Raw genomic sequence first — 25,827 nt, 5'->3', positions numbered from 1 at the left:
CTTATTGGGATCATGTTAGTTTCTTGAGAATTTTATTAGAAATTCATGTCTGTATGCTCACTTCTTTAAAATTATACAGACTACATGAGATGGGTAGTAGCACAAATATTAACCTTATTTTATAAATGAAGAAATTGGGTCACACAGTCAGCAACCAAGAATCAGATCTAGCATCAAAGCCAGGTGCAGGCTGGCCCTCTCTCCTCCTGTACCACAATGCCTCCATGTTTGCTGTTTGACATGTGCCTTACACTCACCAAACAATATCATTTCTTTTTTCTCTCTTTTTATCCTGTCCCAAGTATTCTCTTCAGGGCTTTTATGAATCCTTATGCAAGTGTATCTTTTTAGACAAAACCTACGCTATCCTCCCACATCTTCTTTAAAAACCATTTCTTTTGAGCAAGTCATACACTTCCATTTTATTAGTTGTATTATTTATTCTCTGCTACTAAATGTCATTTCCATTATTACCTATACTTTGTATATTGGTACATAGACAAATGAAGCCAATTTCTATCACTAATATTTCTTCCTTTGAAAACTATGAGTTTTAATTGAACATTTTTTTCTTCTCAATTTTCAGTTTAAAGCTCCCCTGACTAGGTCAGCGAGTCTTCATATTAAGAAATCCAAATTCATTTCTCTGGTTAAAGTTATTGGTCAAGTCACTTACCTCTCATTTCAAGCAAACAGGATTAATCCTTATTGTTGCAAAAATTATGTTTTTCTTTGGGGAGGAGGGGGAGTAGAAGGTAAAGAAAATAAATTTTTGTTAGTTGAATAAAATTAAATAGGTTTTTGTTAGTTGAAAAAATTAAATGATGGAAAAATACTGGCACGGTCTACTTGGATTCTTTGGTACTACAAAAATATAGGGCCTGTGTTGGAGCTAAATTTTTTCAGTAGGAACAATACATATCCAGTAAGAAAGATGGTGACAGTGAATAGAATGAGGTTCAAAGGAACTAACATCTGTGGGGCTCATCATCATAAGATGCACAGCCATGACCTTCCAATTAACAGGGATTCATCATCTTACATTAGAGTTTGGTTATATATTAATAATGTTATTGAGACAGCATTGGTCAGGGCAGCATTACATGATATATACCGACATTATTTTTTCCTAATTTACGTCAAGGGAATTTTAAATGTTAATTTAATTAGTGTTTTAAGTATTTGAGATCCTTCAGGGAGTGGTTTAAGTTAAATTTTTATCACTAATTTGAAATCCCTAATTACAAGATATATCTAAGTTTTTCACTATCAAAAGAAACTAATTTAATCATTCTGCTTCCCTTCTGACAAACCAAAGTGGTACCTCTGACAAAATGATCATATATGTAGAGGAATTGTATAGTTCAAAGTGTGGAAAGGCCAGGGATCCTTTTCATGTTCTGTAGGCTGTCTTATTACCAATTCTTCCTTTCAGTGGCCTTTACTGTGTGCCAACTCTTTACTGACACTAGAACTTGTTCGTGGAAAACAAAATTGAAACGACTGTATTTTTAGAGAGTATCTCCAATGTATGTGTTCACTCGTTTCATTTTCTAAACAGATTGAATATGAGAAGAAAAAGAAAGAAGACGGGAAGCGAGCTCGAGCGGATAAGCAGCAGGTTTTGGACATGTTGTTTTCAGCTTTTGAAAAACACCAGTATTACAACATTAAGGACTTAGTGGACATCACCAAGCAGCCTGTGGTACGTGTATTTTCCCATTGATCTTGTTCCTGGGACCTGTTCCGAAACATTGTCAAGCATTGAAGTATGGCACAGGGGAGAGAGAGCACTGGAACTGGAGGCAGGAAGACCTGAAATCAAATCTAGCCTCAGACACATCCTAGATGCGGGACCCCAAACAAGTCACTTAATCTCTTCTGAGCATCAGTTTCATCTGTAAAATGGGAATAATAAGAACTCTTACTTTTCAGGGTTGTAAACTACTTTCCAGACTTTAAATCACTAGCTATTTGGTATTATTTGCATGTGGACAAGTAATAATAATAGCTAACATTTATATAGCACTTGTTATGTGCCACGCACTATGCTAAGCATTTTACAAATAATAATTGTTAGAGAACATGGCATCTTTGGGATGTTATCAGATAATCTCATTCATATCTGTTCTTACATTTAATACTCAGAGAAATTTGCTACCATACAAATGTAAAGGAATTCATCTAATGCTTGGAGAGCAATCCAGTTGTCATTTTATAGATGAAATCAATAACATTTCTAAAACCCCAATATATTTAATATCAGCAATTCCTCATAAATGATTGATGTTTTTCTCTCCTATCTTTACACTAGTGAGCACCCTAAATTAGCAAAGCAACCGAAAAATTAACCCTGTTTAACTTGTGATAAAGTCCTTCATTGTCAGTATCTGTTCATCACAGGCTTTCCTCTCCCAGTTGCTCTCTTCCACAGCCTTTCTCCTCCAAAACAAAACGTGCCTCACCTTGCTACTTGAGTAGTGTTTTTAGAGCTGTGGTTACATTATTTAAAAGGCACAGAGCTCCTACATTTTCTCTAAAGTACAAGACTGTAGCTCTTTTTTGTAACCAATGCTGCATGGATTTGCATTTACATTCAAGGTGATTCCCTAACCACGGAAAGAATTGCTTTGTATGTGCTTTTTATTTCCTGTGATTTTAGCTAGTTATTTCAGCATTTCAATTTCCTGAATAATGAATTTCTCCACTATATAACAGAAAATTTAAATTCTGAAAGTTTTTTATGGGAACATTTAATGAGATAACTAAAATTCCTATAGTTTTTTTTTATTTAAATTTAAATTTCCACGTAACTTATTTGTGAAATTGTTGTGGGGTTTTGTTCCTAAGCTTTTTCAGAGCTGTCTCTAGAGCTGTGGTGGTAGCATCTCACTTGCCTAGAAGGCTCACAATTGTGACACATGAGTACTTGCAGTAACAGCTTATGTTTATGTAGTGCTTTACAATTTATGAAGGGTTTTACGTACACTATTTCATTTGATCATCACATCCACCTTACATGTAGGTCACGAAGGTGCGATGGGTATTGCCCTCATTTGTAAGATGAGGAAAACAAAACTTATTAAAGTTGATTGAGCTCAAGAAGGACTTTGAAATCATATCCTATTCAGATTCTTATTGAAGGAACGAAGTATTTTAGTTTGGAAAAGAGAAGTCAAAATGGAGGACAGCAACATCTGGAAAGGAACGTGGAAAACTGTCTTTAATTATTTGAAGGATTGTCACATGGAAGGATTAGATTTCTTCAGCTTGGACAGAGGTAGGATCCGTGTGTAGAAATTCAAGAGGAAGCAATTTGGACTGCTGTGAAGAAAAACTTCCTAATAATTAGGGCTCCCCAAAAAAATGGAATGAATGACCTCAGGAGGAATGGTAGGCTTTCTGTCAATTTATCAAGTTGAGAAACTCGGCATATTTAGCCTGGAAAAGAGAAGTGGAGCGTGACAGCTGCCCTCAGGTGTTTGATGGGCACTCGTAGAAAGGAGGGGCTAATAACCTTGTACTGTTCAGCCAATAAATGGCAGGTACAAAGAGACAAAGACAGGCTAGATATCAGAAAAACTTACTGAAAAGTTGTCAGAAGGGAGAATGACTGCCTGGAGAGATGGTGGATTCCACCTCACTAGAGGTCTTTAGTTAGAGACGGGACAAGATGACAGTTGTCAAGTAGATTAACAGATAGCCCTCAAGATTCTTTCCAACTCTGATTCTGTGATTGACCTCCTTCCCTAGAAGTCTCCAAGCAAAGGCCGGAGGAACACTTGTTGGGCATGTTGTAGAGAGAATTTTTGTTGGGTACAGGTTGGACTGGATGGCCTTGAAGCCCCTTCCAACTCTGATGAATCTCCTGTGATAAAGCACTTCTATGACTTGCCCAAGATCAGATAGCATCTAGTGCCAAAGTCAGGCGTTACGCCAACTCCAATGATTAAAAGTCTAGTGTTCTTTTCGCCTTACCACGTTGCCCTTAAATAAGTGAGTTCCAGAATGATCCTAAATATCTCTTGTTTTAAATACAAAGAAAAGAGAAAACCACTCACTGCAGTAATGCCAAGCACCTTGATAGCTGCAGTCCTTTCCCCATCAAAGTCTTAAGGAATCCACAGCCAATTAAGCTGACCAACCCAATTCTTTCTGTGTGGGGCTGGTGTGCAGTGGTTGCAGACAGAATTTCCCCGGTTGTGTGTGTACCTTGTCCTTAATACAGGGTATTCTAAGGGACCTTGGAGACACTTTTGAAAAAAAGTCTTAAGGAAGCATTTCTTAAATGAGCAAGAGAATTTAAAATAGAATGACTGATTAGAAGATCCTTTTTTCTTATAGGATACTGAATCTTTGTAGTAAGATAGAAAGTCTACTTCAAAAGCTGTGCATTTGATGGGGACAGCTAGGTGGCACAGTAGATAGAGCATTGGCCCTGGAGTAAGGAGGACCTGAGTTCAAATCTGGCCTTAGACACTTACTAGCTGTGTGACCCTGGGCAAGTCACTTAACCCCAGTTGCCTCATCCCCCCCCCCCCCAAAAAAAGCTATGCATTTGGACAAAAAAAGTTCTCATGGAATGTTTAAAAAAAAATTACTAAAGAATGAGCAGTGAGACCTTCAGGCAGTGTTACACATAGCAGCTTTTCCATAGAAAAGGAACTTCCAACATTTCTTTCAATTCTCTCTGTTTAGATGAGGAATTCTTGATCGTTTTTTGTGTCATGGAGCCCATTAGCTGTCTAGTCTAGTGAAGCCCGTGGACCCCTTCTCAAAATAACGTTTCAAATGTGTAAAATAAACTGTACAGAATTACAAAAAAACATCATTTATATTGACCTAGAATTATCAAAATATTTTTAAAAAACAAATTTCTATACTCTAGGTTAAGAACCCTTACAATGTAGTAGTGGTGCCTGAATTGCTCATCCTCAAGAAGCAATGCTTTTTATAAACACTTAGTTATTTTTTTGGGTCACAGTTTCCCCAAGCTGGACATTATGGGCATACGGAGAATGTTGGCTCTGGCACTGCTAACAGTGGTGTCCCAGGAAAGTGGGGAACAATCTACCTGAAAGTCAGAGAGAAGTTGTTCATCTGTGTCCTTTCTCATCCTTCCATCTTTGCCTTACTATTCTGCTTCTTTTTTTTTTCCTCCTCTTCCATTTTCCTCGTTTCTTCATCCCTCACCCTGTAAAGCCTTGTCTTCATCTGCTACATTTTTCTCACTTATTCCCCCTTATTCATCCCTTTCCTGTCTGAGCTAGAGAGCCATATGGTTGCCTTCATTTGAGAAAGCCAACTGTATCAGCACTTCCTTCTAAACATGAAGTGATTTCCCCCTTGATAGAGTCCAAAGGATGCTGACCATCAGCCACTTCCTGAAAAAATAAATCCCAACATTTATAGGAGATAGGGGCCTAGCTTGTGATTCCAGTGGTACAGGGAACCCTCTAGAAATGCTGGTCATCACTTTTCTGTAGATAAGAGTCTTAGATAATTATCTAGAACTTTGAGATGTTGGATTACTTGTTCAGGGTCCCCCAGCTAGTATGCATCAGAGGTTAGGGGAGAGATTTCAACCCAAGCCTGTTTCTGAGGCTATCTTTCTAACCACTAAATCATAGCATTTGTACAGCTGGATTTAACACATTATTAGAGATCTTGCCCTCTTTGGAATCAGTAGACAGGAGAAAGTTTGAAGTCTAGAGTAGACTGCAAGATTGATCATTCATCCATAATCTAATCCTACAGAGCCACTTACTTTACAAATTATTGAGGTAAATCCTACAGGAAAAGTAAAATATTGGTCCCATTGTGGAAAGCTTTGCATTAGATTACAACAGGTTGCATTTTCTGACATCCTGAACATGCATCTCCATGCCTCCTATGTTATTTCTACCTCTGGTAATGTTTCACACTAAAAGGTGTATGATATCAACATTTCATTTTTTTTATTAACTGTATTCTTGGATTGCCATCAGCTTTTCAGTTTCACTATTTCAAATATCCTTTTTGGTTCTGAAAGGCTTATTTGAGAAACCATCACCAGAGCCAGCTTCACGTAAGATCTCTTTCCCTTGGGTGGAGATATATATGACTTAATTGTTATGCAGAGGGTACTGAGTGTGTTATTCAGGAGCTAATAAACCAGTTAGCACATGACTAGAGTCCAGTGTTCCATGTGCAACAAAAACTTTTTAAAGAGTCTTAAAAAAAAAAGTCTTCTAATTCACAAATCTTATAAAAGTGAATGTTGAAAATTATCTTCACATGTAATTGGAAAAAAATTAAGTATTATTAAGTGGGGGAAAAAAAAACAAGTAAAAGAGCCTTTTTTTAATTCTTAACTTTAGGTTCTCTTACACAGACAGGATGCTAGTGAAGCCATATTTATCCCTTGGCATCATTTCAACTTTGATCTTCAGCCTTGAACTTATTTCTTTTCTTTCCTTACTTTTTTTTGTATCTACAAAGTAGAAAAATATACAGCATATCCTCAGGGAATCTAAATCATGTGGAGAGATGGCTAGTTGCTCCTTTTTAAATAATGACTAGGCAAGCCCATTTTAAGCCCCTCTCCCTCCCCACCAAAAAGAAAAATTCTACCACACGGCTGTTTCATTTGCCACTGTTCCTTCAACCACCCATTTCAAGGATAAATCATTAATGGTGTCACTGAAAAACACCCCCGGCTGCATCAAGACCTCTTCCTTTCTCTGTTCATCTATTTTCACAATAGAGATTGTTTTGGTTCCACACAAAGCATAAAGGTTAGCTGCTGTTATTGTTATCAGTGCTCGATGACCTCCTCAGACATTAGTTGTCTTTCAGCTTGTCAGGCCTGTACCATCTGTCCTTTGGCCATCACCACAAAAAAGAAATTGGGGGATTTTTGCCTAATTAGCTGTCCTGTTCTCAGTTGTTGTAACTTTAATTTTGTGCCTCATGGGTACAAGTCATGGTGCTAAGCACTGACAATACAATGATGAAAAATAATGTTTCCTGCCCTGAAGAATGTTATAATTGATGATGTGGATGAGAAATCTGTATATACCCATACTTACATATATTTTATATATTTAAAGATACAAATAAATGTTTTATAAGGTGCAATGTTACAGGGGTGAAAGAGAGGTTGCTTTTATTGGGGAGGAAGAAGGAGACAATCAGGGAATGTTTCCAGGAAACGGTGACACCTGAGCTGAGACTTCAAAGAAGAAAAGGGTATTTCAACAGGCAAAGTTAAAAAGGAAATGCATTCCAGGCAGAGAGTTTATTCTGGGGCCTGTTCAGATATACAGAACCAGGAGGGAACGTCATAAAGTTAGGGATCATCTAACAGATGTGCTTGTATCTACCATAAAATACATGAAGGGGACTGGGGAGAAATGATAGAGTATAGAATCTGCATTTTATCTTTGGCAATGGGATACTCCCCTCAAAAGTATTTGAACCAGGGAATTATTTGTCATATCTGTGCATTAGGAAAATTAATTTGGCAACTACGTGGTTTGAGGTAAGAGAGCCTATCAGATGGGAGCCTACTACAGTTGTCCAGATGAAAAGGGGTGAGACTGAAGCAGAAAAGTAACTTCCTGTGAGGGGAAAGTAAGATGTAAGATATGGCAATATTTGTAACTCTCATCTCCAGAGTGAAGTCTCTTTCTGGCAGTTTGATGGAAAGTATAGTTAGGTGCAGTATAAATTCAAATAACACTACATTTTAAGTGACATACTTTATGTGTTGGTTAGTTCTACTGAAAGACTTTTTTTTCCTCTTTTTTAAAAATTCATTATTAGGCTTGGCTCTCTGGGTAGGGAAGGAGAAAGGAATATATTTAGAAATGAAAGTAAGGTTAAAAGATAGCAAAATTTTTCTCCAAAGAAGTCTATATAAATACTTTTTGTTCATGAGACAGAGGTGACAGCATGTATCTAAATGCAAACATATGTATATCTCTAGAGGCTTATTAAGTATTTGTAGCATTTGAGTCATAGCATTTGGGGACCCATTACTTAAGAAAGAATAACAAATTTCTTGCTAAGGCAAGCTATTCTAATTACTACATTTATCATTAAATACTGTCATCAATGGTTTGAACATTAATTTAAGCATTATCTTTGTCCGTTCAGCTTATGCTCTAAAAGAGTGGATAGTCTGACTCTCTAAAACCTACTCTCAGACCTCTTTAACTGCTTTCCTCCCCTAATTTTCACTTTCTTTTCTCTTCCTCCCTCTTTTTTTCTTCCTTTAATCCATATAACTTGTAGTTTATCTTTCCCATTTTCACTGCTGAAGTATCTGCCTCTTACTTTTTGTTCTCCTTTTGCCAGAGGGAAAATGCAAAACCAATCCATTGGTTTATAGCACCAAAATTATATTCACCAACATAAAAATGGTACCAGATAAATTAAAACAAATTCTGTGGATGTGTTTTCTTCAGTATTTGTTTATTGGGAACAAATGTCTGCTGTGAATTTTTTGTTTTTTTTTTTTTTTTTCAGAAATCACTCATGCGGAGATTTAAAGATTTTGTAAATCCAACGAGGATTTACTTGAATAATTTCATTTTTGTATGTGACATTTCTATAGCAAGGACAGGGCAAATTGCCTTTCCAGGAAATATCACTAGCCTTTATTCTGTTAGCATAACTAGCATATCTATTTATTAGGGTTCTGTTTGTATTATGTCAGATGATCATAGGATTTAAAGCAAAGGGCCACCTTAGAGGTCATCTAATCCATCTTTTCATTTTATAGTTGGAGAAACTGAGGCTGGCTAAAGAAGAGGAGTAATTTGCCAAAAGTGACATAAGTAATGTCAGAGCAAAGCTTCAAACTCAGGTCCTCTGACTTCAAATCTTGGGCCCTTCCCTTGTTAGCTCAAGATTCATGACTTGATTACAAGTATCAAACAGAAGAAACATTAATAATAATAAAATATGTGGGATGTCTCAGGCAAATGGATGAAATCTAAGCTTCAGCACTTCAGTTGTCTGCCATTTCATCAAAATCGGTACTTTTTTCACTAGCATGGAGTTTGGTTTTTCCTAGGACTTAGTGGAAGGTCTTTAAGAATTTCTTTGGCTGAGGCAGAGCCAAGATGGCAGAGTAAAAGCAGTGACTTGCTTGAGCTGTCCCCCAAACCCCTCCAAATACCTGTAAAAATGATTCTAAACATTCTGGAGCAGCAAAACCCACAAACAGACAGAAACAAATTTCCAGCCCAAGACAGCCTACGTGGTTGATCGGAAAGGTGTATCGTGCCAGGCTGGGAGAGGAGCGCAGTTTGCAGTTCGACATAGGCACACAGGCAAAATAGGCCTCAGAGGACTGAATCACGGGCAGCTATAGCGGTTTCCAGACTTCGCAACCCACAAATGCCAAAGACATTAGAAGACATAGAACGTCAGTGGGAAAAGACTGTGGTGAGAGAGAGAGAAGCTTGGTCCCAGCCCCAGTCCTCAAGCGCAGCCCCGGGGTAGTGGCTGCCTCTGGAGCTTCCGGCCCACAGACTGAAGTGGCTGATCAGAGAGAGATTGCAGGGATCTCTTTGCCAGTGCTGAGGCAGGTATCTCTTGCTTTGCCCATGCTTGGATCTGGATCACAGTTCTGGGTGGTGGTCCTGGCGCAAGGAGGAGAGCTGGTGTGGTGAAGCTTCTAGTGTTGGTGGAGAGGAAATCCTCCACACAGTTCCAAGGCAGAAAAGAATGCTTGTTGTGGTCACTCATAGACCACAGCACAGGTCAGGAAAGGAGTAAACACTTTATCATACCACCTTGGAAGAACTGAAAATTTACAGTTCCCTAGAAGTATCTCTGAAAACAGCTACATAAAACCCCCAAAGCTTGGGACAGTACATTCTCCACATTGGAAGTAGACCCCTACCTTAACAAAGCATTTAAAACTCAAGTAGTTGGCTAGGATTATGAGCAAACAAAGGAGCAAAAAAAGTCAGACCATAACATCTTTTTTTGGTAACAAAGAAGATCAAAACATTCAACCAGAAGAAGACAATAAAGTCAAAGCTCCTACATCCAAAGCCTCCAAGAAAAATATGAATCAGTCCCAGGCCATGGAAGAGCTCAAAAAGGATTTTGAGAAACAAGTAAGAGAAGTAGAGGAAAAACTGGGAAGAGAAATGAGAGTGATGCAAGAAAATCATGAAAAACAAGTCAATAGCTTGCTAAAGGAGACCCAAAAAAATACTGAAGAAAAAACACCTTAAAAAAATAGCCTAACCCAAATGGTAAAAGAGGTCCAAAAAGTCAATGAGGAGAAGAATGCCTTAAAAAGCAAAATTGACCAAATGGAAAAGGAAGTCCAAAGCTTACTGAAGAAAATACTTCCTTAAAAATTAGAATAGAGCAATTGGAAGCTAGTGACTTTGTGAGAAATCTAGACACTGTAAAACAAATCCAAAAGAATGAAAAAATAGAAAACAGTGTGAAATATCTCATTGGAAAAATAATTGACCTGGAAAATAGATCCAGGAGAGATAACTTAAAAATTATTGGACTGTCTGAAAGCCATGATCAAAAAAAGAGACTAGACATCCTCTTTCAAGAAATTAGCAAGGAAAACTGCCCCGATGTTTTAGAACCAGAGGGCGAAATAGAAATTAAAAGAATCCACCCATCACCTCCTGAAAGAGATCGCCAAAGGAAAACTCCTAGGAATATTGTAGCCAAATTCCAGAGTTCCCAGGTCAAGGAGAAAATATTGCAAGCAGCCAGAAAGAAACAATTCAAGTATTGTAGAAACACAATCAGGATAACACAAGATTTAGCTGCTTCTACATTAAGGGACCGCAGGGCATGGAATATAATATTCTGGAGGGCAAAGGAGATAAGATTAAAACCAAGAAACACCTACCCAGCAAAACTGAGTATAATCGGGGGCAGCTAGGTGGCTCAATGGATAGAACACCGGCCCTGAAGTCAGGAGGACCTGAGTTCAAATCCAGCCTCAGATCAAACACTTGACACTTACTAGCTGTGTGACCCTGGGCAAGTCACTTAACTCCAATTGCAAAAAGAAAAAAAAAGAAAAAGAAAAAGAAAAAAAACTGAGTATAATCCTTCAGGGAAAAAATGAACATTCAGTGAAGTAGAGGACATTCAAACATTCTTGATGAAAAGACCAGAGCTGAATAGAAAATTTGACTTGCAAATATAAGAGTCAAGTGGAACATGAAGAGGTAAACAGGAAAGAGAAATCATAAGAGATTTATTAAGGTTGAACTGTTTACATTCCTGCATGGAAAGATGATATTTGTAACTCATGAGACCTGTGTCAGTATTAAGGTAGTTGGAGGGGCAAAAATTATATGTACATATGTAGAGATATAGATAGATAGAGGGCACAGGGTGAATTGAAAATGAAGGGGTCATATCTGGAGAATAAAATTAAAGGGTGAGAGAGAATTATACTATGAGAAGGAAAAAGGGAGAGGTAGAACAGGGTAAATTATCTCACAAAAAAAAACAAACAGAAAAGAAAAGGCTTTCTAGAATCATTGTTGCTAGTTATGGCACAGGCCTTCTGCTATCTTCTTCAGGAAGCTTTTTTGATCCTTCTAGTTGTTAGGGCTCCTTGTTTATGTCATTGTATCCCAAACAACTAGCACGTAGTAGGCAATTCATTAACAAATGTTTGTTGAATGGAAAAGTCTTAATCAGTGACCTTTGCTTGCATTTGTTATTATTGCTAAGCAAGCAAAGTCAGCAATTAACTGGACTTCGACACTCCAGCCAAAATGATCAGCTGGTTGTTCCCTGATAAATGCTCCATTTCTGTGCCTTTGCCCTGGCTTTCCCCCAGGTCTATGGTGCTTTTCTTCCTGAGCTCCACCTCAGGAAAGCTTAGATCCTTTCAGAGCTCAGCTCAAGTGCCACCTCCTCAACATGCCTCTCCTGACTCCCCCAGTTGTTAGTGGCCCATTACTGTGTGTTTATTTGGCCACTATCCTTTATTTACTTAAAAAAAAAAAAAACAGTGTTGCATCCCCCTTGTAAAATGCACAATTTTTAGAAGTAGGGTCTGTCTTGCTTTTGCATTTGTAGCCCTAGCAAAGTCTTTATGACCATTTATTGGATATATTGTAGAAAGCATGCTTTTCCCTTCCAGTATTGGTTGGACTAAACAATTACAGGCATCTCTTCCAATTCTGAAATTTTACAATTGTGCACACTGGTACTGTTATATCCATTCTCACACGGGATCCACAGTACTAAGATAGACAAAGATATCAAGCACAAAAAATGCACTTTCGTGGCCATCAAATTGTTTTCCTTTAAATGTGCTGTCACCTACCTAAACATTAATTGATGTAATGACTCTCCCACCCCACATACAAACACCAAAGCAAGACCTCATATCACATTAAGTTTGTACTTCTCTGATGTACTCATCCCATAATATTTTTTATAGTTATATATGTTTTAATACCCCACTAAACTGTAAGCTTTATGAGAGCAAGGACTATCTTATCTAAACTTTGCATTTTCCCTATTGCTTAGCAAAATACTCTAAACATGGTGGGTATTTAATAAATGTTTTATTGAAATTTTAAAAAAAAGAAAGAATTTCTGTGGCTGACCAAGTCATTATCCTATCCAATCTGGTGGTGAGTATCTCTGAATTAACTTTGACTGTTCTTTGGAGAGCAGGCATACCTAGCCCATCCTGGGCCATCCTCAAAGGATTTCTGAGGCCTGTCAAAGCATGCCCAGAGTCACTTTCATAGCACAGTAGGACATAAGAAGACTTTAGTGGAGGAAATTTAAACATATATGTGAAATTCAGAGAAAATGTTAACTGAGAGAAAGCACGCGTGGTAGTGATATACAAAGAAGCATGTCATGAAAACAAATGCTTAATAATACTTAATTGATAATTATTAGATTTTTATTGTAAAAATAGAAATAAGGCAGTACTTAAAACTTCTGAGAAATGATATATAGTGGAGGTTCAGCTGTTCTTGTGGACCTTGGTTCTTTTTAAATTCCAGCTATTAAAATCAAAGTAGAAATAAATATTCTTCTGATGTGTTAAACTATTTATTGAACTTCAGTACACATGACTTTTTTTTTTTTAAAGCAGTTACCACTCTTGGTATTTACTTCTTTTTTTTAAGTAAGTGCATACAGTGTGTCGTCACTCTTATTTTGTGCCCTTCAGCACTTACTTAGTAAGTGTTTAGTAAAAACTTATGGAAATTGAATTTACTGCTTGATAGAAGAACCAGAAAAATATTACTAACTTTTTAAGTCAACAAGCATTTGTTAAGCACTTGCTTTGTGCCAGGTTCTATGCTAAGCACTGGGAATACAAATACAAGCAGAAAGATATTCCTTACCCTCAAGAAGCTTATATTCGAATTGGGAGGACAACACAATACCAGGTAACATAAAAGCTAAAGGCAGGAAGAGGGGAAGACGTTATTCCAGTGGGGCCATGGTAGAGAAAAAAGTCTGGAGAATCAAAACCAAAATCCAAAGGAAAAAAATGGAGGAGTGAACATACCTGCCCTGGACACTTTGAAAATGGTGGCTCCAAGAGCAACTGACTAATCACAGAGGAGGCCACAGGGAGGAGGGATCTTCCAGGATGATCTGAGCCAAAGAGGAATGAAGAATTTCCACTGGCACACAGTTTAGTGTTCACAGAATAAAGTGAAATTTAAAATTAGTTTTACATTTGTAACAGTGCCAGATGAAGAGCAGAGCCAAATGGCAGAGAAATAGGAAGCATTATACTGCACTCTCTCCCCACATTCTTCCTAATAATACATAAAATGTACCAGACCAAATCCTAATGGGGAAATCAGAAAAATCACAATGAATCCTTTGTGCGGTCCAGTTTGGCATAAGGAGACAGTCTTTGGACACTGGAGACAGCATAGGGCCAGAAGCACCCAGGGAGAGGCCATGTGCTGGGGCAAGAGGGCATCTCAGACCCATATGGAGTACCCACAAACCTCCACCACGGCACTGCAACAGAGATAGGTGCCAACTGGCAGCTTTGTTTCCTACAGCCCAGTCCTGGGTCACAGATCCAGGGCAGAGTGAGAAGGGGACCTCTCACAGCAGTGGCCTTCCTGAGGAGGGCGGCCCTGGGTAGTGTGTGGAGAAGCAGTAGTATGGCTCAAACTTAAGGTCCAAAGCAGGGTCTCACTTCCTACATCTAGTCCAGCCTGCAGAGGAATAGCCAGGGCAGGAATCCCAGACCAGAGGGATCCTACAGTCCTGCTCTGAGCCAACAGAGCTTTCCAGCTGTCTGAGAGGGGCAGAGGCCAACAGAAGCCCACTCTTGCTCAGACCCAAACGCAGGTCAGGAATTTGTGGAGCTCAGACAAGGAGGGCAGCAGTCAGATTTTTCCCTGGATCAGACTACTTTGGAAGCACTGAAAGCTTGCAGGTCCCCAACTTACCCCTGAGATCTTGGAATAACACAACACTCATTGCCCCAAGAAAGCAGCAGTAAGACCAGCACAGACCTTCCCTCCAGAAGTGCTGCAGAGCTGAGCCCTAACATCAAGTCTGGAGTCAGGCAGTAGGCTGACAGAAGGGTCAGACAGAAAAGAGGCCCACCATAACGAGCTGTTGTTGCTGGGACTGTCAAGAAGCAAACACAGAAGAGAAATGACTCCAAAACATCTGCATGTGATACCTCCGAGAAAAACACTGCTTGGGAATGAACTCAACCGGAACTCTTAGAAGAAAAAAAGCAAGAATTTTGTTGGGGGTTTTTTAAGAGGTTTTTTTTTTTAATGTTTTTGTAAATAGAATGAGAGCACTTGAGGAAAAATGGAAAAGAAATGAAAAATTGGTATTAGCAGCTTGGCATAAGAGATACAAAACCTTACCCAAGCAGCAAGCTCCCTGAAAATTCAAATGGTCCAAATAAAAGCCAATAACTCCCTGAGGCAACAAGAAATATTAAAAATAAAATGAAAAAATAGAGGGAAAATGTGAGGTGTCTCATAGTAAAAACAAGTGACTTGGAAAACAGGTTGAAGGGGAAAAAAATTAAGAATCATTGGACTATCTGAATACCATGAGCAAAAAAAGAGCCTGGACATCCTATTTCAAGAAATCTTGATACTGGCCAGATCAGTTAGAACTAGACAGTAAAATGAAAACAGAATCCATTGGTCATCTCCTAAAAGAAACCCAAAATCCATAGCTTCCAGATCAAATTAAAAATACTACAAGCAGCAAGAAATAAAACTCAAATCCTGAGGAGCTATAGTCAGAATCACACACAATTTAGCAACCACCACTATAAAGGAGCAGAGAACTTGGAATGCAGTACTCCAGAGCACAAAGGATCCAGGCTTGCAGCTAAGAAAAAGTTATCTAGCAAAGCTGAATATAATCCCACTGGGAGTGAGGGGATAGTAATTCAGAAATAAGTGCCCTATGTGTTTGACAAAGTGAGTTGAAATTCTACTCTGTCTCTTTAAGAGCATGTTTCCTTTCAGTAGGCTTTCCAGAATAATCAATATCATGCTTTTGCAGATCTTAGTAAGTGTTATAACTTTAATCTTCTAGCTCACCATCTTATGCTTAATTCCTAAAATTAAATCAATCGGAAGGAATAACTTCAGCCTTTTAAAACTTGCCTTTTGCCAAAATTTTATTTTGCCAATTCTGGCTTGTTGCTTAACTTAAAAGGTAAAAGGTAGGGGAAGGGAAGTAATATGATGATTTTGATAGGTTAATATCCCTTCCTTCTCAGACTTTCTAAGACTGAAATTTTATTTCTGTCACTGCTTCCTATATACATGGATAACTGCAGTCTGCTTTTTATTGAAAGTCTAACTTTCCCCAATGCAAATTAAAGCATACTATTTTTCAATTGTGTGTGTGTGTGTGTGTTCCTTTTGGTCTGTTTCTTTACTTACATGACTAAAATGGAAATCTCTGTTACATGATTTTATATATATATATATTATATAAAACCTAAATCAGATTGCTTATTGTCTTAGGGAATTTTAATGTTTAAAATTGTCTTTACATGTAATTGGGAAAGAATAAAATGCTATTTTTAAAAAGTGACCTTCCCAATGAATACTCATTAACTAGGAAAACAAAATTAAGTATTTTTAGTTTTGTTATTGGAAGCTAGATTTGAAAGAGGTCTCCTTTTGACTAAAAAATGAATCAATACAACTAGTCTTAGTGATTAAGTAGAATGATGCATGAGAATTAATCTTATCATTAACAGGTGCTCACAACTAAACCCTTCCCTCAACCCAGACTTTTTTAATATGAATAATTCTCTATTCATTGAAAATGCTTCGTAATTCATTGTGAATTTGTCTATTGATACAGAATATACCTACAGAGATTCTAAGCTTGCCTTTTAATTTCAGCTTCAGTGATGTCAATATATTTTCTTCAACTAAGAGCAAGGAAGATTTTTCTTTTTTGATCTCACTAATGTGATTGTCAGAGTGCTGAGGTGCTGTAATTCATTTCACAGCTTACAAAAAGAAGATTGTATCATCTTACTCTTTATCTGTTGTCTTCATTGCCTTTGATTCTTCATGTATTTATTCCTGCATAATAGATTGAGAGTTTATTTAATTGTGCCCCGTCTTATTGGTTTGTAGCCACCATTTGCATTAAGCCAAATTTAAAGCATTCTGCATATGATACTGTCTAAGCAGTGAGATAGACCGGAAAGACCCCTGGATTTGGAATCAGAAGAATCAGACTCAAGGCCTGGCTCTCTCTGCAAAATATCAGCTGTGTGACCTAGAACAAGTCACTTAATCTCTCTGATTTTTCGTTATTTGAAAAGAATGGGGGTGATCATACTTCCCCTCATTCATTTCTTTAGGTTACTGCAAGGATCAGGTGTGATAACGTTTGAAAGTACTTTGTAACCGTCAAGTGCTACATGCACATAATAAGTTGTTATGCCATGGGAATGGCATTCCCGCCATGCAGGGGAAGATGATACAGATGTGTCTTTCCTAGTGCTTTGCACTAAGTAATTGGATTGGTACAGAGGAGATGCCACCCCTTGATATAGACCTTAAAGCCTACAAGTCAGACTGTGGAAAGGAATTAAATGGCATATGGTATCCATCAGAGTCAGATAGAAGTCAAAGTTCATCTTGCTAAAGTAACCAATAATAGATGCACTTGCACTTGACCTTGTCAGGTAAACCTGTTTCCACACTGAGAATAAGGAAATCTGAGGACTCTTGGCTTTCTTATAATTTGTTGTGGAACTTTGGCGAAAAGCTTTACTTTTATAAAGGCACAGCAGTCATAGACTTGTAGAGCTGGACAGAATCTTGAGACTTTAGCAGCCAGCCTTTAAAAAGAATAAGGCATTATCAAAGAAGGGATGATTGAAGTCAGAAAAGGGAAATCATCGTCATCGTCATCATCATCATCATCATCATCATCCCTGACATTTGTAGAGCTCTATATGGCGAGTTGGTTTCAGAAACAGAATGGGATCCTTGGCCCCTTAGCTCTGAGGCCAGTGGTCTTTTCCCTTTACCATCAGACTCTTTCATTGTACTCCAACTAGGCATTGATGTAATATATATCAGACATGTTTAAAGTTCATATTTTCAGTTATTTGAGACATGAAAAATCTGCTTATGGATGAGACACCTCGTTCCTTGAAGGTGCTGGACAAAGGGGGTGACAGGGTTTGGGGATCATTTACATGTATATAACTATTAGTGTTGGTACTTGTTACTTTTTCTCAAGAGTCATGTTCATTTCATTACTTTATACCTGGTCCTGAGGGAACACAAGGAAAAGTATTTCCTAGGGTTGATGATTCATTCATACGCCACTCTGTTATATTGGGTTTTATAAAAGAGAGCTAGTTGGGCATAATTAGAACTGTTCAAAAGTGAAATGAGATATATCAGGAGGTGGTGAGTTAGTGGCCCATCTCTATAGGTCTCCAGTAGAGATTAGATGACCACTTGTCAAAGATTTAAAATGGTTTAATTCTTGTCTGGGTACAGGACACTGTGACTTCCATTTTCCCTTCCTTTTTGTGTAATACCCATTGCCCTGTTTCACATAGTTAATAAAAATTATCATGCGCCTGACAGTTTTTTCCAAAGTTACAAGAATTTTGACCATTAAAATTTTCCTTTCTTACTAATAAATCTTCAGCTAGCTCTATGAACCACAGGTCTATCCAATAAAGAAGGATACATTTATTTGAAATTTTAATCAACTGCCATTTTATTTGACATTTGCAGAGTGACCCATAAATTGAATTGAATGTGTAACTTGTTGTTCTCTAGTACCAAATTCAGTCATCATCTTTCATCTCCTCCAAAAGTAATTGTAGAACAGAAAACCACAACCAGGCGGTAACCACCTATGTTGAAACAGAGACCTCAGTTCAGTACAGGAAATACAGTCTGTAAAGATAAGTGTTATTTTGGAATTCATCAACCCGAGCTAACTTTGCGTGAGCAGATTGGTGGTAACAAAGACCAGCAGAAATGAAACGTGCTAAACATCCATGCTTTCTTGCTATTAGCAGTTTGCTTCCTTACGGGAAAAAAAAGAAAATATAGATTCCTTTTCGTTAGTGGCTACATCATTCAAAAATTTTTTTTAATTTAACTGTAACCTTTGCAAAAACATTTATGTGAGATCTGTGAATAAAAGCCAAGTTGAATAGCATTTTTACTTCACATAAGAAGTATGAGAGCTTAGGTTTCAACTTTAACTTAAAGGTAAATTCATTCTCTGGGGTATATTAATTACCTTTTTCAAATTCAAATATATTCCTTATGCAAAGCCTTCCACAGATGTGGCTAGATCCTTTACAGACATCAGTCCATCATTTGGTTTGGAACATCCATAGAGAAAAGGATGGTTGGATGGTTGCAAGAAATGGCAGCAGTGGGAGGAGGGACAGGAAGAATCAAACAGTAGGCTGCTCTGCCGTGTGATTCTACATCTATTGGCTCAGGCTTGGGAAGAGGTAGCATGGAGAGTCATGGGCTGGGGGTAGAGAACCTCCAAATTTTTACCTTGAAACCACAACTTTTTTTCCTTGCACAAATGCCAATGATTTCCTAGTCCTTTAACCTGTTGGGGTCACACACATGACTTGCTTTTCTCTCCCACAGAACCTGTCGGGCTTTCTTTCCCGAATTCAGGCTAGCTGTAAACACTCCCACACAGCTCTTTGAGGAAGAGTTGCTGGACCTGAGCCAGTTGATTGCTTCAGATCTTGTAACACAGAGCAGCACACAGTCTGTAGTGAGAAATCTCCCCAGTCTTTTGTGATACAAAGTTGATTGACTTAGGGGCAGATTTCTTTCTTAAAAATATAATGGAAGGCAGAAAAACAGAAGAAGCAGATTCCAGTACTCAGAATTTGGAAGAACTCTTGACTCCTCATACTAAATACCCTGGATGTTCTCTCTGCTTATAATCAACATGCCGTTATGCAGTTGGAGGGTCACTCTCCAAAATTAAATGGCATTTATCCAGCATAGTTATCCCTTAAGAACTTGATTCGGTAACCAAAAAAAAGAGAGACTTTTGTTTGTGATCCTGTTAGAGCTTTATAAATCTCCTTTATGTCTTTTTGTGTTGCCTACAGTTTCTTTCTACCTGAAAAATTAAAAGACTTAGTGCCAAAGTAACCTAGTCACATACAGGAAGATTGAATTAACTGAATCAATACCTCAGTATATTCCTCACACTATGGACCACAGCCTTACAAGGGTATCAGTAATGTATTGGGGAGCTCTGCGAAGCCAGTAGCTAAGAGGTGGTAGCATTGGCTTCTTCTCCTCCTCATACCTGGTCTCGGTCCTATTGCTGTAATACTCTCTTCTTAACTGCTGTATCTAACCAGCCTTCCCCCGGTCTCCTTTATCACCACATGCATTGTCCTCTGCCTAGGGCTCTTTCTTTGAGTGCTTTCCTAGGGTACTGCCTCTAGACATGACTTTTCCTCAGCTCATCTTCTGCCTGTTTCCTCAGTGTTTATGTTACTTGGTCAAGGTCATAGAATGTTAGGGCTAGAAGCAACCTTAGGGATCATTGAGTTCCACCCCGTCATTTTAATAAATGTTGAGTGGGAACCACGGACAAATTAACTGACTTGGGTCCAGCGGAGCTGCTCCCCGTCAGCTAATAGGTTTGAGAACAAACAGATAAGCTTTGCGTAGAGATCATTTTGCCATGTCCAGACTTCTGACCTCCTAAGAGATGTCTTATAAAAGTGGCACTTTGCTGTGCTTACATTATTTGATTAGCTTTCTAATACTTCTCCATGCCTCCATTTTCTCTCCCTTTATGATCTGTATTACACTCTAACAGACCTGTCTTCCCTACCCGCAAATCAGGGCATGTCAGCCTTACTCAGAACCTTTTAGCAGTTCCCCATTACTTAGCAAGTGAAATTCAAGCTTCTTAGCCTACAAGGTCTTCCACACCATGGTGCTCTTCTCTCTTTCCTGTCTTGTTTCCTTATTATTCCTCTGTACTCTGTGCACTTCTCTTCCCCTACACCCTGTGCTTTTCCACCTCTATACCTCACATTGTTTCTCAGTGCCTGAAATGCCCTCCCCTTCAACTTTTCTCACTTCCCTCCCCCCATCCTTTAAAGCCCAACTCTCCCCACCCCTCCCATGACACGTTTCACCTTTCTTATACACTCATCATGTTTTGTTTTATATTAGGTACTTGGTTTATCTGAACTTTGTACCTCACTCAGCATCTAACAGTGCTCTGCACTTAGTAGGTGCTTAATAAAGGTTGAGTCAGTGTGAGAGAATATAAGTGGTTCATTGCAACCTCCATATCTCCATTAAAGAGGAAAGAATTCAAAATTCATGTGAAAGAAATATGGGCTGCTTATATCCTTATACCTAGCCAACAAAGCAAAAAGGGGGAGGGAGAAGAAATAACAGAAAAGCAACCCCTCCCCCAAAACATCAAATGTATGAGGGCCTCTGTGTGTGTGTGTGTGTGTGTGTGTGTGTGTGTGTGCCTGTTTCTCACCAACTAATATCTCACACCAGCTTTGTGTTTTCTATAACAAGTTTGTGTCCCAGAACTATATTTGCTGCTATTAAGCAAAGAAGCCTTGGGCTGGAAGTGAAGCCCCACGCTGGGAGGTCAGTTTACCTTCTTTCAGTCCTTTTTTTTATCTTTAGCTTCTAAGAGACAAATCACTATTTTGCAGGTACTTTTCATGTATTTACTTAACTCACTGAAACTGGCTCAATAAATCACTATATTGGTCATTTTGTACCTAGACTGCAAATAGTTTGTGGCCAACTCACAGTTTTGTGTTTGTGATTCCTTTTCTATTAGTTCTTGAGGTGTACACCTTTTAAAAAATGTAATTTGTTGAAGTAATCGGCAGTTGACATGTTTGTCATCGGGGCAGTTCAGAAACATCTGTGTGTACGCATTCAGAAAGGTCCTTGTTGACCCTCCAGCAGATGGTTGAGGAGGGCGTTGCTGGGTCACAGGAGACCATAGCCCCAGTGCTCATTTGATCCCCTGCTGCCACCTCCTGGGCTTGGGCTGGGAGTGCTGACATCACAGGACCAAGAGCCTTTTAAACAACCAGTTTTGTGTTGTTTTTAAAAAACAGTTAGCCTTTGATAGGTGATGCTGCAAATTGGGGGGAGGACAAGTTAAAAGCATTCCCCATTGGATGTGGAGCCTCATACCTTGATTGTATATCTCAGTGAGCTAAGCAGTGACTCGGGGAACTCAGAATCCTAGGCCTTCAGAAATAGAAGAGGCTGTCTGTGAAGATTCCTCAGGCCAGGGAATCAGAACTTTTTCTGTGGCATAAGCCCCTTCTCAGAATAATCTTTTTAAATGCGTAAGACACAGTGCAGAGAATTACAAAGGAAACCAGTTGTATTCGGTTACCAAATTTTTTATCCAAGTTTGCAGGTCCCGGGTTATCAACTCTTGATCTCGACCAAAGGCTTTGCTTTAATTGTGACAGAACTGAGCTTCCACAAAACCAAGCGATTCATCCATCACACAATTAGTGCAAAGCCAGGCATAAAATTTTCTGTGATTTTCCCAAAAGCTCAGTCTTCTCCTATCAGAATAAAGTCAGTTTCTAAAAGAATTTCCCCATCTCTCATCTCTATCTCCCCCCCCAAATTCACATTTAGAAAGCAGCAGGGGAGATCTATTGATGTTCCTGGTGTTTTCCCTTGATGTCCCAAAAAAGTCAGAAAAAAATAGCACTTAAGGGCCCCAGAAGCCAGAGCTTCTCTTTCTAACTGGTCAGTGGAATTTTCGAGTAATAACTAGAAATTATGACTAATTTTCCCTAAAAGGGGAAGTGATTAAATTAACATTGATCAACTTATAACTTGCTGCTCCTTTCCTAGTCGGTTGGCAGGGATGCAATTGTTTACGCCCTGGAGTAGCACAATAATGAGTTGTGCACTACAGTAGAATAATCCCAGGGCTTTGGGTCCTTTTTTTCTGCTTTTCGGTAACCTCATTTAGTTTTCTGTTGGCAAGGAAGAATTTGCACAGCACTGCATTCCCCCTTGACACGTCAACTCCTTGAAACCACTCAGAGTAGACTGCAATGTGTTATGAAGCACTTTGCTGTCACTGCTGAATTTTCCCTGATGTCCTCACAGTCCAGTGTCCCTTTCATGACCCGGGGGTGACGGAAATGTGATTAGCTGGCCAGGCAGTCCCCTGTGATTCGCAAACTTAAAGGTCCAGATTTCCTAATTCTGGCACTTTTTCCTCCTTAGCACCCATAGCCACTGTACTAGCTGGTTACTCCATAGTAATGACCCTTTCTCACCCTCTCTTGGACCCTTGAGGCCACTCTGTAGCCACCAGCATTGTAACTTCATGTAGAACTCCATAATTTACTCCCAGGGTTGGCAGAGATGGATTATTACTACTACTACTACTGTTATTAATGAGGCATCATCATAATAAGAAACATTGAACAACAGTAGTTTGCTAGGTATTCGTGTATGTTCATCTAGAAAAATCACCTCTGCTTTAAATTTGATGGCATGCGTAGATTTCCAGCCTCTTGTGAATTCAAATACATGGTAATTGTATGTGTGATATGACTAATAGTATAGTGTCAGAAGCCACAGTAGCAGAATTCTTTAACTGTAGTCAAGAAATCCCACTGAGAGCGTGACATCTGTCAGGTCGTAATTTTTGTTACACAGAAGTCTGCTTTGGCAAACAAATAATTGTGTTTTAAGCAAAGTATAGTGATTGCCTTCATAATCTAATCTGTTTCTTTTTCTTTTTTTTTCTTCTTCTTCTTCTTCTTTAGATATACCTGAAGGAAATCTTGAGAGAAATAGGCATTTACAATGTTAAGGGGACCCACAAAAACACCTGGGAACTGAAACCAGAGTACAGACATTACCAAGGAGAGGATAAGAGTGATTAGGAAGTCCTGGTCTGTCTACCAGCAAGGAGCTGGTGATGGGGTGGCTTATGACTGTCCTGATCAAGCCCTGCAGCTGTCCGCGAAACTTGGAACAGTCTCGTAAGAGAGTAGAGTGACGGGCATTTTTGAATTCCTCCAGCTTCACTTTTATGTTTGTTTTTTGAATAAAGTTTCTAAAGTTTGGGGGAGGGAAGTTATTTATAAAAGAAATTTGTAATAAACCAATGCAAGGGGTTGTTTTGCTTTAAAATTGGTTTTATTTTCAAGTATTGACTTTAAAATGTAAAATAAGGAAAGGTTTTCTAATACCGTAGAAAAACTTGAATTAATAACAAATGTCTTGTTGAACAAAGCTTTGCTTTTACCTGCCCACAGTGGACAGTTGATTCAAAATGAAGACAGACATAAGGGAAAGGGAGACAACCACAGTCTCCTGAATGAAAAAAGCAAGACTTCTCCGTTCTAAAACATGCTGAAGAATAAAGTTACCTGTTCAGGTTTTTTAATGTGATCATGTTTTAGGTTTAAATTTATCAATAAAAGAGGTCATTTTAATTTGTACCAGAGTATTTCATATTACTGCCTTTTGGGTACTGGCGATTCTATTTTGAGTAGTAGAAAAATGAAGAACTGCTTATCTTTTGTTTCTCTTTAACTCAATAGAAATAAAATCAGAATACTTTACCAAAACTGAAGCATGTTTAGAAAAAAGAATGAGATAGGTAAACTGTGCCTTCCCAAGCATATGGTATAAAGTTCTCACAGGTAGCTCAGTGGATAGAGCTCTGGGCCTGGAATCAGGAAGACCTGAGTTCACATCCAGCCTCAAACACTAGTTTTGTGATCCTGGGCAGGTCATGTAACAACTGTTTGCCTTAATCCACTGGAGGAGGAAATGGCAAACCCTACTCTAGTGTCTTTGTCAAGAAAAACCCATGGATAGTATTAGTGTGCTGTTGTTAAATGGGGTCACAAAGAGTTGGACTGAGTGACTGAACAAGAAGTCATTTAAAAGGTTTGTTGACTCGTGTCTCATAAAAAGAGGACTATGGTGAGGAAGAAGGCAGGAAATGTAAAAGATTGGGGAAAATTTGTAAAATCCCATCATTATGGAATGCTGTAGAGCTATGGTAATTCCATTTTTTTTTAAAATCCTAAAAAAAAATGTAACCTGACAGTTTACCCTAAGAAAACACAATGCAGAACCTTTTGTGATTACAAAGGTCTGGAAATAAAGTGGTTGTCTTCAATTAGGGAGTGGTTAAACATTATGGCATATGACTAATGGAATATTCTTGTACAATAAGAAATGACATATGATGAATTCAAAGAAACATGGAAAATTTGTATGAATTCATGCCAAGTGAGCTAGCAATATATGTAATGGCTACAGTAACATAAATGAAAAAATAATTCTTAAAGAGGCAAATTCTGAGTAATTGAAAAATCCAGTAATGATCTCCAAGCACCACAATGAAATATACCTCCTTTCTCTCATCAGAGAGATGGGACTCAAGGGAAAATTTGATTGCAAGATCAGGGTGGGAGTTATATCCAAAAATAAGTATAATGTAAGAACAAAATGTATCAGTGAAATTTATTTTAAAAAAGAAAGGAAAACAAAATTGACACAGTGACCACAGTAATATAAAAGAAAACACATTAAAAAGCACCATCATAAGGTCCTCAGAACAAGACAACAGTGTTTCCCCTTTTTTCCTCCCATGGTATCTACTCTTGAATGAAACAGAACCACCTCCACTTTCTCTCCTATCCCTGGTTGCCCAATTCTCACATAAGCAAAGGGTTCAGAAAGCAGCATTTAGTGTAGAGTAGAAGTGTCAACCTCAAATGGAAATGAGAGTCACCCCACCATACAGAGGGATCCCTCCAGATAACATACTGGCATAGAAAGCCACGTATGTTTATGCATTTCTTTTTTTATTAATACAGCAGCACATGAAAATCAGATAAGAACTACATTTTAATCTGGTTCAGGCCACAGTCGAGTGATGTGGGCCACATGGAGCCCGGGGGCTTCCATGTTTGACGCCCATGTTTAGTGCATAGAGTGTTGGACTTGGAGTCGGGAAAACCTGGCCATGTGATGATGGACAAATGGACTCAGTTTCTTCATCTTTAAAATGAGGATGATCATCTATGTACCTACCTCATCCTTAGAAACCTGTCCCAGGAGTGTTGTAACATTAAAATGAGATACTTTGCGAGGTGTTTTGCAAACTTTAAAGCATTTAACAAATATAATTACAAATAAGATAACTTATAAATCTCCAAAAATAATTTGCTGAACTTCAGAGCTACTCGGTAATCTTCACTCGAGAGAAACAGCCTTAAGGAATAATCTATTTTAGTATCCAAATGAC

General features: G+C 38.5%; 1 protein-coding gene and 1 non-coding gene across 3 annotated transcripts in view; both read left to right on the top strand.

The window, feature by feature from the left end:
• GTF2F2 (general transcription factor IIF subunit 2) overlaps positions 1-24,004 on the top strand; it is a 165,591-nt gene extending 141,587 nt beyond the window's left edge. For both annotated transcript variants that reach the window (XM_027873527.1, XM_027873526.1), the window contains 2 exons: positions 1,562-1,705; positions 23,324-24,004. In XM_027873527.1, the coding sequence (XP_027729328.1) occupies positions 1,562-1,705; positions 23,324-23,443 (264 nt within the window). In that variant the 3' untranslated portion in view covers positions 23,444-24,004. The remainder of the gene's footprint in view (positions 1-1,561; positions 1,706-23,323) is intronic.
• On the top strand, positions 4,122-4,256 carry LOC114051503. The gene has a single exon (XR_003570148.1). It is a non-coding gene; the product is annotated as a small nucleolar RNA SNORA70 (small nucleolar RNA).
• Positions 24,005-25,827: the final 1,823 nt, after the last annotated feature.

Source organism: Vombatus ursinus, unplaced genomic scaffold (genome assembly GCF_900497805.2).
Source record: "Vombatus ursinus unplaced genomic scaffold, bare-nosed wombat genome assembly UNPS02014802.1, whole genome shotgun sequence".
Classification (NCBI taxonomy): domain Eukaryota; kingdom Metazoa; phylum Chordata; class Mammalia; order Diprotodontia; family Vombatidae; genus Vombatus; species Vombatus ursinus.
This window is presented reverse-complemented; position numbering and strand designations above follow the sequence as displayed.